General features: G+C 30.8%; 1 protein-coding gene across 1 annotated transcript; it reads left to right on the top strand.

Annotated features, from left to right (window-relative positions):
- Positions 1-8,547: 8,547 nt before the first annotated feature.
- LOC126743095 (uncharacterized) lies at positions 8,548-9,243 on the top strand. Its single transcript, XM_050450043.1, has one exon. It carries the CDS (start codon positions 8,633-8,635, stop codon positions 9,185-9,187), a length of 555 nt encoding a protein of 184 aa, XP_050306000.1. The 5' UTR covers positions 8,548-8,632; the 3' UTR covers positions 9,188-9,243.
- The last annotated feature ends 6,957 nt before the right edge of the window (positions 9,244-16,200 follow it).

Below are 16,200 nucleotides of genomic sequence, written 5' to 3'. Positions count from 1 at the left end.
CACAGCTTTAAACATGAAGAATTACAATGAACTTAAGAACTATTACAACGACTAACAACACGTTTTCTAAACCTCAAAGTTTTTTACTTCTCTTACCATTGGTAAAATATTTCCATCCAGGAGCATTTGCTTTCAACACATTCCCGTCTATTTACTTGGGCTTAGTTTTAGGTTATGAGGCTGAGATATTTGAACCAGATCCTCTTTAATTAAATCTGTAGTAATTTTGAAACTACTTGGGGGAAAAGACAAATATTTGTGTATAATCTGGGGTTAAATTGAAAAACACTCCTCAAAGTGACAATTTGCCATTTTGCCATTTATAAAGCAGCTATCAAATGTACGTAAAAGAAAAATAAAGATGTTGTTATTATTGTTATCAATGGCTCAACTGCCTGGAAGAAAAAAGTTATTCAAGGGCTTAACTACAAATAAATTTATGAGTCATCTACCGAAGAAAAATTACCATAGATTTTCCCAAAAGTGTCATAATAAGTTGTAAATAAGTGATAAGTTAATTTGATTTCCTTGAGCATAGAATCATTTTTTAAATTCCAGGCAGTTGAGGTAAGCCTTGCGTTTTGTCAAAAATTCACTTCTTGCAATCAAGTTTTTGGTACTAAGAAAAATTAATCAATTGTTCAACTATCTGATACTAAAAACATTACGTCCCTCCAATAAAAAAACCGCAAATGTGCAAATTTGTAGTTTTGGGAAAACCCCCATATAATTATATTAATATTGGATATAATATTATATTAATATTGGAATGAGCACTAAAAATACACTCTTTTTTAAAAATTAAATTTATATTGATTTTTAATTTTTGATTTATTTTCTTTAAGAGAGCACATTCGTTGTTTTGGCATATAGGCGAAAAATTAAAAATTTGCACATTCCTGATTTTGGCATTGATAAATCATATTAACGCTTAACGATATGAACCCACTTTATGATTAACTGCAATTTTTGAACATTGATTTTAAAAAAACCCATAACCGAACTGAATGAAATTTGTTATAAAAATAAATTAGTTACTTCACTACGAATGAATCAATTAAGATTCTACCTGACTGACAACATAAATGAAACTAAAATCATTATTTGATAAAAAATAACTCATAAGTCAACCAAATTGATATTTTCTCAAGCGCATATAATGCTGAGGTATTCGAAATGTTCATTTTAAATTCAGTACGTGGTATTCGAGTCAATACGCGCAGCCCGGTATGTAATTTACGGTCAACATTATCCATATATACATTTGTAATTAGCGCAAACGGACAAATAACAACTTTATTTAATATTAAATGATTTACATATGTTTTAGCAACGGTCACTGTTGACGTTTATGTGATTTGATTTGTTTGGACATTTGCAGCATCGGCAGTTTGCCGGGCCCGGAAATCAGATTTTGTGATGGTTGCCAATAAGTTTGCACGTCGATTCACGCATATCACGGGGGAAATTTTAACCGGTTTCGACGGTTTTATACGGCGGTTTGGGTGGTTTTAATGAGCTATTTTGCTAATTAGTGGTAATATTAGCGCGGGAATTAAAAGAAATCCTTATCAAATATAATATTTAATGGATTTTGTGGCATTACTTAATTTGACATGATGCTCAGCTTATAAATGTTAAATCAATACTAGTCAATCATACTAAAATAATTATAATATGCGTTAAAATATTCTTATTGGCAGTTGAGATTTTGAATTCTTTTCAATTTCATATAATTCGGCGATTCACTTATTTATTTTTTTATTTAAGGATCAGTACTTAGAAAAGTTGCAGTTTCTCATTGCATTGTCCATGGCTTCACTGTATTTCTTTGATTACAATTTTTTTGGGGAAAAATCAATAGATCAGCTGCATTGAATCACTCCATCTGAAAATGAAACTATAGCTCAGAGAGAAATGAACAAATATATAATTAAATGCAAATTCATATAAATTATATAATTCATTGGCAACTTTTTGACAGAAATCCATGACTCCTTAGACCTGAATAGCACAACTGCTTAAATTAAAAAAAGCTGTGCAAGTTATGATTCAAATCATCTAATTCTTTTCCCAAATTTCTGTATGTAAAGAGTCTCTTTTTTAGCTCAAAATCAAAATATATCGAAATTATTATAGATTCAAGTTTCTCTTCACACAATATTAAATCATAAAAAAGTGTAGTCAAGATTCTTTGATCAGCACGTTTAAATTTTAATAAAAAAGTGTGATAATCCAAAGAATTTTGTGATAATTACAGATTTCGAGTCGATTAATATTAAAAAGTTAAAACATACAACTTGGAAATAATAAAATATTTATCTCAAGGAGTGAGGATGAAATCAGTGCAAAAATGCTTTCCTTCCTCGTCATTTGATTCAATTCAATTACTTATCATTTGGAAGTCATGAATTATTTAAAATGACGTGTAATCAGGATTCTTTGATCAGCACGTTTAAATTTTAATAAAAAAGTTTGATAATCAGAAGAATTTTGTGATATTTTAAATACATATTTTCAACCGAGCTAAAGGTTTACTCGAATTGCCTATAACCTAGCACGTAAGTGTCTACACTGCATAAAAAAATGTGTGGCTCCATAGAAAATATGGTAATTTTTTTTAGTTTTTTAATTTTACTGTAGATGTAAGGTAAGTACAAATTGTATGTTTATTAATTTCACATTATTTTATGTATTATACATACATAAAATAATGTATTAATACAAAAAACAAACAATATAATGCTATTTAAGTTCTGGGGCATTTAGACTAAAAACCTAGATATATTAAAAAAAATTATTATCTTATTATACACATAGATTTTCTCAAAGGGTCATGGCTAATAGAATTGGGGTTTGGTAAAATAATGTATCTCGAAGTTGAAATCTGGCAGTGGCAGCACGCAGAAACCCATTTAGGACTATACAAAAAAAATCTTAAGAATAATAAAGTTTTCATTTTTATACAAGCAATTTAGTTACACAAACCAACCTTATTATTCACCAAATTCTTAAACATAAAATACTATTACAGAATATTTTTAATTTACACTTCATGACATAGCCTACTTAAACCTCAATTATTTAGCTCAAATTATTATAATGGAGCGGATGGATATAACAGATTCCTCATTTCAAGCCAAATAAATCATAAAAAGTTCAAAAATGAAATCCAATACGAAATTCATCATCCTAAATATGGTGTTGTGGATTCAATGTGATCTGATGTAAAATATTTGTTAAAAATTATTTATTTACATTGAATCTTGTTTTCTTCAGTGGTCAGGGATGAAACGATTCTATGTGTTTCTCTAGACTTGGCAAAGGGCTTCGATACGGTCGATTACACAAGGTTACTAAATATTTTAAAAAACTATTAAAGGGCTATTTATCAAATAGATTTCAATGTGGAACTTAGTGGTGTTACAAGTTTGCAAGTACCAGGTAAACCAGGTCAACCTCGGTATCCGGAATTGCATATACAACATATTATTTAATCAATACTATATCTATATTTAAAAAAACAGAACATGATTAGTCAACGTTTTCAAGTGGTTTAATGACCAAAAACTTACCATTAATTTTCAGAAAACTCTTTTATATCATTTGGATGCTACGCTGATTCCTTACTTAATTATAAACCACTTACTTTCATTCTTCTTGATAAATCAATGAACATTAAAAAAATTAAATATCTAGAAGTTGTACTTGATCCACACCTAAACTGGAATAATCATGTTGAATATGTTAGTAATAAGGTTAGACCCCACAATTTAAAAAACTAAAAAAGTACTCTATGATACGGTATTTTGGTATGGAGTGGCGCTTTAAAAACACATATCAGGCCATTAGAGGCAAAAATGGTTATTGATCTTGGGTAAAAACGTACTTTTCTCTTCGAACGCACGCTATAAATAGTCCTATGGTTGGAACTTTTGGCGTGACACTCAAATTACGAGACAGTTTTACCACGAGCCAAAACTCTTTATTTTACTATTGACACGTGTTTCGCTAACGATATTAGCATCTTCAGGAGGAAGAGTAAAACTTTAGTTTCAGAAACAGGTGTCAAGAGTAAAACAAAGAGTCTTTGGGCACTCTATAAAGAAACCAGCATCTTAGACCTAAGGCAGCTACTTTACCAATCTGTAGCAATCACGCAAGCGAATCAATCATCATCAAGCAAAGACAATTTCACTGGCCATCTACTGAAAATAAAAACCCCGTTTCTACTTATATCTGAGTCCAAAAATTCATTCAGTACTCTCTTTTATATATTTGTTTAAAGTAAAATTAAAGGAGTATATTCCAAGCCAATCTTGAAAGTATGTATATTGAATTTATCATAGACTCTAAAAATAAGTAGATGTATGCATTTTTTTTGCAGAATTGTCAGCAATAGTACAAATAAACCCTAATTTATTACTATTTATTCTTGATTTAGACGCGAAAACTATTTTGGCAGATATCACTGCCAACTTTCACCATTATTCTAAGATTTATCAATTATTTATTGCAGAATATCATCAACTCAAAATTATTTATTAAATTTATATTTTAGCACTAGTTGGGATTAAAATTTCGAATAGCATAAGTACTTTTTACCACTATTAGTGTTATGAGTTTGATTGTACAAAATTAAGATTTTTGTTTAAACTGTTTTATTTCAAAACTACTTTGTTTTAATTATTACTCGGTATATTCATAAATCTCTGACAAGGTTAACCTTTTGTGGGTCATTTGTTTATTCAGACGTTTTAACTTTATTTTACTATATTTTTGTTGAATAAACTTATTATTATTATTTAAAAAAAAGCAAATAATAATAAAGTGAAATAAGTTGAATTAAGTTAAAGCTTATACTTATAGGAAAAGGAATGATAGTACTATATAATATAATTTTCGATAATTTAATAAAAATTAATTACAAAATTCTGTGTCGTAAAATATGAAGTCAAAAATGCAAATAAATGGCAGTTTTCGAAAAAAAAAGCTCAGACATGACTGTAGGATGCATTCAATTTTAAAATATCAGTGCCAGCCTTTATTAGGTATCTTAAACTAACTGTAGCATACATTTCGTACGTCTAAATTGAATTCATACTTAGTTATAATTTTGTGAATGAATTGAAGTCTTTTATAAAGACTAGAAAAATTACGATAAAATGAATTATTTGGCGACGCCGCATGCAAATTTCATCAAGTAAAACTTTGTTCACGCCTAATCATCTTGTGAAATAATATACAGGACGTTTCATACAAAAAAAATCATATTTTTTGATAACTCACTATAAGAAATTTATGCATGACTAATTATGTCTAGTTGCAAAAGTTAGTTATGTTGTAGCATAATAAGGCCAACGCTTGGCGATGGAACTTAACATTTCTATATTTATCAGTGTGCCGTTAAAATAAAACCCTAAGAATCAGAATAAGAATTTAAAAAAATTGATCACCGATTCCAATAACAACCCTGCCAATTTTAAACAATCCTAATAATTCCTCTTAAAGGTCGTAAATATCTAATACTATTTGCGCTTATATTTTCAATGTTTCCACTCAGAAATAACATACCTAACATAATGTTCTACCAAATCAATATTCTCCCGTCTAATTCCGAATATCCATCTCTCAATTCCGCTCCGCTTTCCACATGTAATTCCCCGAAGACACTCCCTGGCTGGATTGAGCGTTGTGCTCCAATGTTTTGATTTTTATGGGAGAGTTAACGCGCTCTTTAGGCCTATTTTACCCCCTGCAACTATACAAGGGGACCGGCCGTTAATTGAAAACTTTTTGTTGGTTATTGAGATTAGTAGAAACGTGACTACTTTTCATTTATTTTAATGAGATGGTGCATCCCGAGGGGTTATTTCAATTTTTCTTTTAAATAGAATTCCTGTTTTAAATTTCACATTTATTTAACCTCCAGTCGTTATTGACCAGAACATGTTGTACCTACAATGACAGGTTTGACACCAAACATAATCACCCCCATTAAAAACCAATTTTGGCACAATATGAAAAGATCGAAATCGACAAAACATTCGGGGGAACAGGAAGCGACATACCTATACAAGAAGTCAAACAAAAATCTCCGCACAATACTGTTGTAGGCCGGAGAATTTCCGTTCCGATTTCTTGTGTATATTCTTTTAAAGGCACCGTGGAAATTGTAAAGTCAACAATAAATTGGTTCTCTAAATAGAACGCTTTTACGCTCTCTTAAGAAAGGGAACACGAGGGACAAACATATGTCAAAAATTTTAAATATTGTTACCATTTTTTTTCTTCTTATATTTGGATATTTGGGGGTGTGTTAGGGCGGAAACTAGGATAATGCATCATCATAATTCGATGTAAGAGGGATTATCTGTGTGTCAAGGTTGAAAAGCGTTATGACTTTAATCACTTAATTTAAAATTGTTCATCTAAGATATAATGAAGTTTGCATACGTCCATAGGTTTAACAGGTACTAAAAAATAAAAAAGGTTATGTTGAAAAAAAAACAGTCTCGTAAATTTTTTTGCCAATAAGATGTCCCCCGGGACGCCACTGGACCTTATAATTTTAATATAATTAGGGCTAAATTAGCCTCTTAATACAACAAGTAATACTTCCAAATTTCAAAAGAATCGAGTAAATATTTTTTTTATATTAATAAAAAAATTATATTTAAGAAAAAATTTATCATTCTGTATCTTGAAAACTGTGCCATGTTTACAGAAACTTTTTCTCATATTTTTTTACAAGGAATCACCCATTGAAATATCTCCGTCTATTTTTCGAACATCCTGTATTTAAAGGTTTGATAACACCTCCTCTACATCGAACATCTATTTATGAACGGAGTTTTTTCTATAATATTTCAAACCTTTACAACTCTATTGGGATACCTAAGGTTAAGTAGAGCAGGGTAGAGAAACCTGTTTGTATAGGTTTTCTACATCTAGACTTCGCCTCTTTTCACAATAGTACAATTATGTTTAGGATAGAATTGTTTGTAAATCTAACTTAAATTGTGAAAATAAAGTCTTTATTATTATTATTATTATTATTATTATTATTATTATAGTTGTTCAGTAGTTAATTACAGTACTTTATTTACTTTTTAACTACTTGCCTTGAGCGCAAGGGGTGCCGGTTTAGGAATGGTAACTGACTTTTTTGTAGTGTTTTGACAGCGTCTTAATGACACAGTCCTGATAGCAGATACTACGAATGATGGACATCCTTGGAATGATCATCAAGTAATCAAATTAGATGAGTTCCTGTTCCTGAAATCTCAAACGATAGTAAAGATATAGAAGAAGTGAAAATGTTTAACTATCTAGGGGGACATGGTTATGGGAAGACTGTTCTTTAGATGTAAAAGTCAAATGCTGGATAGAAAAAGCGAGGAGCTTATTCATGAGATTCAAAAACGTCTTGATGACCTTATAGACCATAAGTGTTACTTATGGTCCCTACTATTGTATGATATGGAAGGTTGAACACAATAAATTGGCTGGATGCATTTAAAATGTGGATCTTGAAAATTCCATGGAAAGCAAGAAAAACCAACGAGGAAATTTTGAACTCGAATTGTTGGGTCTGATAAAACGCAGGAAAACAGCGTACCTAGGAGATCTGTTACGTAACGAAAAGTACCATTTGCTCTAACTATTTATAGATGGAAAAATAGACAGACGACTAGGGGGCTTAGGCAAAAAGAGAGTATTCTGGCTACTAAATATCAAAACCACAGGAGAATTAATTCGCACCACCAGAGATAAGGAAAAATGGTCAGAAGTTATCGCAAATATCCGTTAATAGAGAGCAGCGGAAAAAGAAGAAGTTTTTGAAGTATTTTGTTCAATTTGCCCATATATAAAATTATAAAATTCAGTTATTCTCGCTGAACCATAATTGATATATCTTCTAGTTTTCTGATCGCTCCATCTAGACAATCATAACAACTTTTTTCTTAATAGGTAATTTTTCATCATAAACATCTTTGCTTTTTTTCTCATTCTAACCGAGATTAGACTTTAAAACTCATAAAATTCTTCATTTCTTAAGACACCTCCTGAAACCATAAAAACCCTAAGACAATAATAAACTCTCTGTCCGTCTATTTGCTAATTAGCCCCGACAAAGTCATACAAGCCGGACAAATTTAAACTTCTCAGTTCCCGCGGTATCAAAAAAAAACTATCAAATAATAAAAGAGTCCCCCGCTCTTTTCACTGTTAAATATGTACTCGGTATACACTGGGATTCTTTGCACTTCGCCCTCAAACTACGTGAGGAGCAGAACATTTTCAGCTCGCTGGTATATTTGTAGAGTATACAAGAGCGAAAGTATGCCCGAGTTTGGCGCGGAAATATTTACCGACAGTTATACATTCTCCTGATGTTAAATAAATTATTTCGGTAAATGTCAGAATTGGAACCCCTCAAGAGGGTGCGCAAAAGTCAATGTTTAACCCCCGTGAAACCTAAACAATCATAATGCAAATTAAAATCGTATTTTTGAACCTTCCACTAAACCTCTACTGTCACACCTTTAGTAAACTCAAATAAAAATCCTTCACTGACTGACATACCTCAACTGTATACATCTTTTATACAAATATATTATAACTGAAAATGCGCAATTCAAGCGACATATTCTGCCTCAAAGAGTTAAAAGACGGAGACAACAGCGGCACCCAAATGTTCTCAGTCAATGGAATGTGCTCACTATCAAAAAGGGGCCGGAACAGAAACCTCCATGCCGGCTCCTCAAGTTTTGAGTATGGATCGTCAAAATCCTATGGAGATTTGGCACAAGTTCACGAGGATACCAATGCTTTTGTTGAAAAAGATGACTTGGAAACTCTGAGGGAGGCCGACGAGGAGCTCGACCAGTTGGAGCAGCTGCACCTGGAAAATGGAGATGATTCTTTTAGGTCTGACGAACTGAACTATGAAGCAGTGCCAAGTCCAACTGAAGAAAACATTGAACAGGTCTCTTTGCTTCCCAACGTTGCTCCCAAGAAGAAGAAATCCGCGCTGTTTCGTAAGATTGCCGCGAGAAAAGAGGAAGAGAAAGTTACAGAATCTGCTATGGCAAGGAATCCATTGACTGGCGCAGGGATTGAATTGGAGACTCATAGGAAGCCGAAGAAAGGAAACGCTAGGACACCTAAATTCTCCTGGTGATACAATTATTGATATTATAGGATATTTTGATCGTTAATAAATAATATTAAATTGAAGTCTTTATTTTCTTTTATTTAACAATTATTATTTATATAAAGTCAATGATCATGAATTAGTTTATAAGAATGATCATGATTTATTAAAACATATGAAGACCTTAATGGAGAATGGAAAATAAAGACGAATCAGTAAGTCTGCTAATCAGAAAATATGAATTGAGGAGAAGTTGAAAGGTTAGAAGAAGAAAGCATTGACTTAAAAAAATAATATTTCAATCAAATAAGTTAAACAATTCAATGTAAAAGATGTAAATTTTTAAAACATAAAACCCATGTCTCGATTATGTAACATTAAAACATTAATCAATTGTTTAACTGCCTGGAATTTAAAAGTGAATCAAGCGTTTATCTACCTGAAGTAAAAAAATAGAAATCGAATCAATTCTTCATCTATCAATGACTCAGCTACAAGTGAGAAATGTAGGAATAACAATTATCATTCTTATAAAGTCAATGATTTATTTAGAATTAGTTTATAAGCATGATCTTGAATTGAAAAAGATTATTCAGTAAGTCTGCGAAGTCAATATGAATTGTGAAGAAGTAGAAGAAGAAAACATTGCCCTCAAAAAAAACCTTTAAAGAAAAAGATGGTAATGGGGATCATGATGTTCATTTCAATGATATTTCAATCAATTAAGTTAAACAATTTATTGTAAATTATGGATTTGAAAAACAAAAAATTGATAGCTCGACTGTCTAGAATTAAAACATGAATCAAAAATCGAATTGTTTAGAATTTAAAAGTAAATCAAAAGATTAAGTAACTGAAGTCAAAAATTAAAAATTGAATCAATTCTTTAAATATTTGAAGTTAAAAATCAATAAAAGACTCAGCTCCAAGATAGATGATCATATAGAAGAAAAAGAAAAATGATTACGTAGCTTGTTGAAATAAAAAATCCATAGATCAACTGCCTGGAATTAAGAAATTGTTTTTCTGCTCAACTTTTAGGAAAACAATCAAGTCAATTTATTACTTAACTGCAACTTATCTTGGAACTTTCGGTAAGAAAATATGTATGACTCAAGTGCCTGGAATTAGAAAATTGATTCAATGCTCAATTTTTAAGAAAACGAAATCAATTTACCTTTTAATTGCAACTTATCATAAAACTTAGTGGAAAAAATCCATGGTTCAACTGCCTGGAATTAAAAAATTCATTCTATGGATAAGTCAATTTATCACTTAATTGCAAATTATTTTAGAAATTTTTAGAAAATATTCATGGCTCAACTGCCTGGAATCAAAAAATTGAATCAAGGGCTATTTCTAAAAGAAATCAATTTATATTTTATCTACCAGAAAGGATTGATTGAATACAGGCACAATTGAATTAAAAAATGATAACGTAACTTGTCAAAACAAAAAATTCGTAGATCAACTGTCTAGCATTAAACATAAATTAAACGTTTAAGTGCCTAGAAGTGAATCAAGGGCTCAACTACCTGTCAAAAATTTAAAACCGAATAAATTCTTTAACTATCTGAATTGAAAAATCAATTAATTGAAAAATTGATTCTAGGAAAACAAAATTATGGAAATTTTTGAAAAAAATCCATGGCTCAACTACCTTGACTTAAAAAATTGATTTGATATTTAGCTTTTAAGAAAACAAATTAGTTTAGCATTAATTGTACCTTACCATGGAACTTTTTGCAAAAGATCCATGGTTCAACTGCGTGGGATAAAAAACTTGATTTTATGCTCAACTTCTAAAAAAATGAAATCAATTTATCACTTAAATGCAACTCATATAATAAAACCTTTTGAAAAAAATTCATGGCTCAACTGCCTGGAATTAAAAAATTTATTCAAATCAATTTCTCACACAAAACTCCATGGTTTAACTGCCTAAAACAAAAAAGTGAATTAAGGGCTTAACTACCTGAAGTAAAAAAACTACAGATCATCTACAAAGGAGGAATTAATAAAGGTACAATTTTATTTCAGATGGAACTTTTTAAAACAAATCATCAATCGCTCAACTGTCTAGAATTAAAAATTGAATTAAGAGCTGAAGCAGCTGAAATAAAAAACCAATTTATTACTCATGTACCAATTACATTTGATCCTAAACAATTAAATATAAATATTATAGAGAATAATATTATAGAGACTATAATAATTATAGAGAATGATTTGAACGTAGCTCGTTGAGACAAAAAATATATAAATCAACCGCCTTGAATTAAAAATTCAATCGGCACAAAATTGTTTACCCTCAAGATGCAGAAATACTAACGGGGGTCGGTTAATAAGTGTTAAAAATAAAATAACAAAATATTTAATCAGGAGCGAGGCAACGAAGGACGGGAAAGTGTTGACAGGTGGGTCGTAGGTCTAACAAATTTAATCTTAAATTCAAATTTGAACAGATCAAACGCAACGAGCGGCGACGGGCCAATATTTAGTTATTTGCCCGGGCACACAACTTGTTGACTGCGTAAATATCTGCCGTCATTGTTTCCTTTTTTAAAAAAAAAGTTTTGCTCGCACTCTACGCTTTTTTGTTTTTTAGCGCTCGTGAGCTCTTTACGTCCATTTTACCACTCGACAGACTCGAAGACCCTCTAATTAATTATTAAAAAAAAAAAGAAGTTTAAATACAGAGAACTTTTTCCATCATAGGAACCATAAGAAAACTCTGTTTAGCTGAATTTCAAGTTTCACCAGCTTAGTCCAGGTAGTTAAGCCATAAATTTTGAAATTCAACAGGCTGTATCATCATCTGGAAATAAGATTGTACCTATATTAAATTCTCCCTGGTACTTTAGCCATAAATTGGGAATTATACCTACGACTACGTCAAAAGATCAATAAATCGCATATTGATTCTTTTGATTTTAGATTTGTTGGCAATCGAACAATCAATCGAAAGAAATTCGAGTGAATTTTGGACTAGTCGCAAAGCACACAAGTTAAGAATGTACAAATTCAGCTAAATACATCGTGAATTTAACTAGATAGTGTCAAAAATCCAGGAGATTGCTACTACATTGACCAGTTTCCCGAGAAGTTGGACCTTGCAATTTGACGAAATTGCTACCAATCATTTAATGGCATTTAGAATCCTCATGTAAGTAAATGCAACCATTGTTTTATAAACTGATTTGGATTGTTTCAATTACCGCTGGTCACATAAGGTCACATTAGAATTCGAAATGAAATATTATACATTTATCAATTTCTTCATTTCTTTCGTTGTAGATGATTCACAAATTGATTTTTTATTTCAGGTAGTTGAACCCTTGATTAGTTTTTTCTTTCGACCATTTTTCAAAAAAAAAACATGATAATTTGCAATAGAGAAATCATTTTATTTGTTTCCCTAAAAGGTGAGGTGTAGAATAAATTTTTTCATTCCAGGCAGTTGAACCATTAATTTCTTGTTGAAAAAATTGAAAAAAGGTTTTTAAAATTAAATTATACATTTTTCAATTTCTTCTTTGTAGAATCTATAAATTGATTTTTTACTTCAGGTAGTTAAGCTCTTGATTAATTTTTTTCTTCCAGGCAGTTGAATCATGGAAGTTTTCCAAAAAAAATTCATGATAATGTGCAATTAGTTTATTGTCCTAGACATTGAGCACAGAATCAATTTTTTATTCCAGGAAGTTAAGCCAAATATTTTTTGTTGCAGAAAGTCACATTAAAATTCGGAAATTAAGGAAAATTACTATGTCCGAACTATGATTTTTTTACGAGTTGTAATTTCCTGAAAAAAAATCCTATTTTCTGTCTAGGACTTGAAAATTTAATAACTTGATCAATTAACTGTGCAACTTTTGAATGATTTTTAACTTTTTGGTACAAAAATCTAGTAAATAATCAATAGCTCAACTGCCTGTAAGAATATATTAGTGCATATTGAATTGATGCTACTTTATGATGAACTGCAACTTCCGACCATATCACCATTTTGAGAAAAAATTAATCAATAACTAAACTGCCTGAAATTAAAAACTGCATAAATTGCTTAACTATCTAAAATTGAAAAAATAAATAAATGGCTCAACCGCCAGGGAATAAATTTTAATATAATCAACTGCGAACGATTTATACTTATCTAATAAAATTTGTATTACTTGGAATAAAAAATTAATCCATGGCTCAACTGCCTATAAGAAGATATTAACCCATATTAATATGATGTCTCTTTATAATAAACTGCATCTCTAGATCGAATTATTAAGTGTCTGAAGAAAAATCACGGCTTAACTATTTATAAGTTCAGTCGTATACTAATATTGCAAATGTCGAAAAAACCGAAATTCACTTCTATATTAGAGTGTCAATAACCCTAAAATTAAATCTTTCTAGAGCAATTTCTAGATCCAATACATACGAGAAACGTCATTTCATTGCGATCTCCCATGATTCTTCGTGTTAAGAGTTTTTATGTCTAAAAATAAGGAAAATATGAATTATTTTTCTTTATTTATTTATATCTATCGCAATTTAATGCTCCATTAGACCCTGAACTATCATAAAATCATGTTTTTCTTAGGCCATTTAGATCATTACATACGACATGCCTAATTTCATTAAAATTCTTTACTATTTTACTATCACAATTTGCTGCTTTACTAGGACCTAAATTACCTTTAAACCATATTTTTCTAGGGATGCTTGGTCCTGTACATAAGATAATACAGATAATAGACATTTCATTACGATATTTTATCTAAAAATAGGGAAATATTGAATGTTCATTCATTGTTCTATTTGAGCGTTGAAATTATCCTTATCTAATTTAAAAAAAAATCTTGCATTTTAATGCTTTTTAACGTTTTAATAGAAAGCCATATATTTTTGACTTTAAAAAAATTTACTAAATAATTTAAAATTTTTCTATATAAAAAAATTAAACATATACTGAAAGCCACAAGCAAGCCATCAGGGTACAGAGCAGATGTCTATGGTAAATACGATATCGGTGCGTCCCCGGACAATGCTTGTGTACATAGGACTAAAAGCAAACATGTTACACTATCGCGAATTGTCCCCTTTACCATATTATATTCACCTTCCGTCCCGCTTTTTTACGTACGTGCGACAAGAACGGCGATACTTCCTGAACGTGGAAAAAAAACAAGTTACATTCAAGCCCCGTAATTGATTTATTCGATTCGGTTTTGATGTACTTTGTTATACAAATAAATCGAAACCATCTCGCAGATGTAATAACCACTTTAAAGCATGTACTGAAAATGGTTTGTTAATGAAAAGGGAAATGATCACTTAGCCGAGACGGTCACCGGTTATTGAGAAATTATGAGTTAATGTATGGGAACCACTCGTGGCGGTACTCGAGACATTTCTTCCACGTCTAAGCATCACCAGTAAAAAAACGTACAAAAAGACTTTAATTGTAGCTTAACTAACGCATATGCTGGTATCGAGCTTAAAGCTCCGTAATAATGAAGGCAAATGAAATATCAACCCTTGTTGTTTGCACATGAGATCAGGACTAGTGTGAAGGGTTCCTCTTGCTTCAGATCTTTCATCGGCATCAAGAGGGCCCAGTTGGCGAGACGATATACATTTTATCCCTCGGATTTCGAAGGCTTCACCGAAATTTTCTTTTTGCAGGGAAAGTTTCGATTTAAATTTTCGCTTTTGAGCAGTAGGCGCGTGTTTGGGAGGACATTTAACCGGTTTAGTGGCCTGGGATTTTCATATTTTTAGCATAAAATTTAATGATGTTCAATTTATACTATTTTAAAAAAAAAGTGAGATGTTTTTATCTAAAAAAATTGAAATAATAATTTTTTCATTGTATAAAGAAATCTGAAAATAATATAACATTTATTTCGGGTCTTTCAAATAAGACCGCCATCAGAAAAAGAGAAATGCGATACAGCGTTGCAACAGTAAATGAAAGGACTATTTGGTCACTAAAAGATAAAACGTCGTATAAGCAAAATTAACTGATGATTTTTGTTTTTATTCGCGGATTTCTTGGATTTTTAAATCCATCATAATTTAAAATAAACTTATAAGCCGGCGTTCGTTAGTCCAAAGTTGCTTCGTTTCCTAGCAATAGGGTGTTAAATTTAAAAAAATAAAAATCGATTCTCTATCGGCCACAGTAAAAAGATGCCCATTTTCGAGTTTGACATACCAAAAAACCTTTTTTCCAAGTGGTATGTCGCAAAAAGTTAAAAAAATTAAATAAAATCGATTTTTATTTCTTAAATTTAACACTCTATAACAAAGAAACGAAGCAACTTTGGACTAAGGTAAGTTGCCTTAAATCGGCTTATTTTGACCTCAGGAATACGTCCTAGGATTTTGTACAGACCTTTTAGAGACACCCTGTATATTGGCTCAAGTGATATATTAATATAAATAACATTATTTTTTATAATTCCTAGTTAAATCTGAAAATATGTGACACACTTTTCTGTTTAGATGGCTAATTTTTTGGTTCTGATACATTATCCTTATATTCAGGAGGTAACACGTTATGCGAAATTATGAGAAACAAACGAAAATCATTATGCAATGAGACCACGGAGAGCAGAAAAGGAAATGGAAAAGGCCTATGTCCAGGAGTGGACCAATACAGATGAATTAACGGATTGAAATATATAAATAATTTAATAATACTAAATTTGATTTTTACACGTTTGCAGAATAATATTTCAGTAAATTCCCAACTATAATGTGAATATGGTCTTTTTTCTCTATTTATTGCTGATTTCCGTTATCAATCTGTATTCTTTAATTTCTTCCTATTCTTCAGTGTTCTATAGAATAGAAAACTATCAAGTGATATGATCAGTGGTGAGCACGAAGTTAAGATATAATACAATATACCAAATTATCTCAATCAAAATGAAAACCAACGTCAATGGAAGTCGAGACTAAACAAATACTATCATCTGATAAGTAAAAAGTTTCTGGTGATTAACTTGTTTATATTCCTATAACAATTTTCGTTTTTC

This window comes from Anthonomus grandis, chromosome 12 (assembly GCF_022605725.1).
Source record: "Anthonomus grandis grandis chromosome 12, icAntGran1.3, whole genome shotgun sequence".
Lineage (NCBI taxonomy): Eukaryota > Metazoa > Arthropoda > Insecta > Coleoptera > Curculionidae > Anthonomus > Anthonomus grandis.
This window is presented reverse-complemented; position numbering and strand designations above follow the sequence as displayed.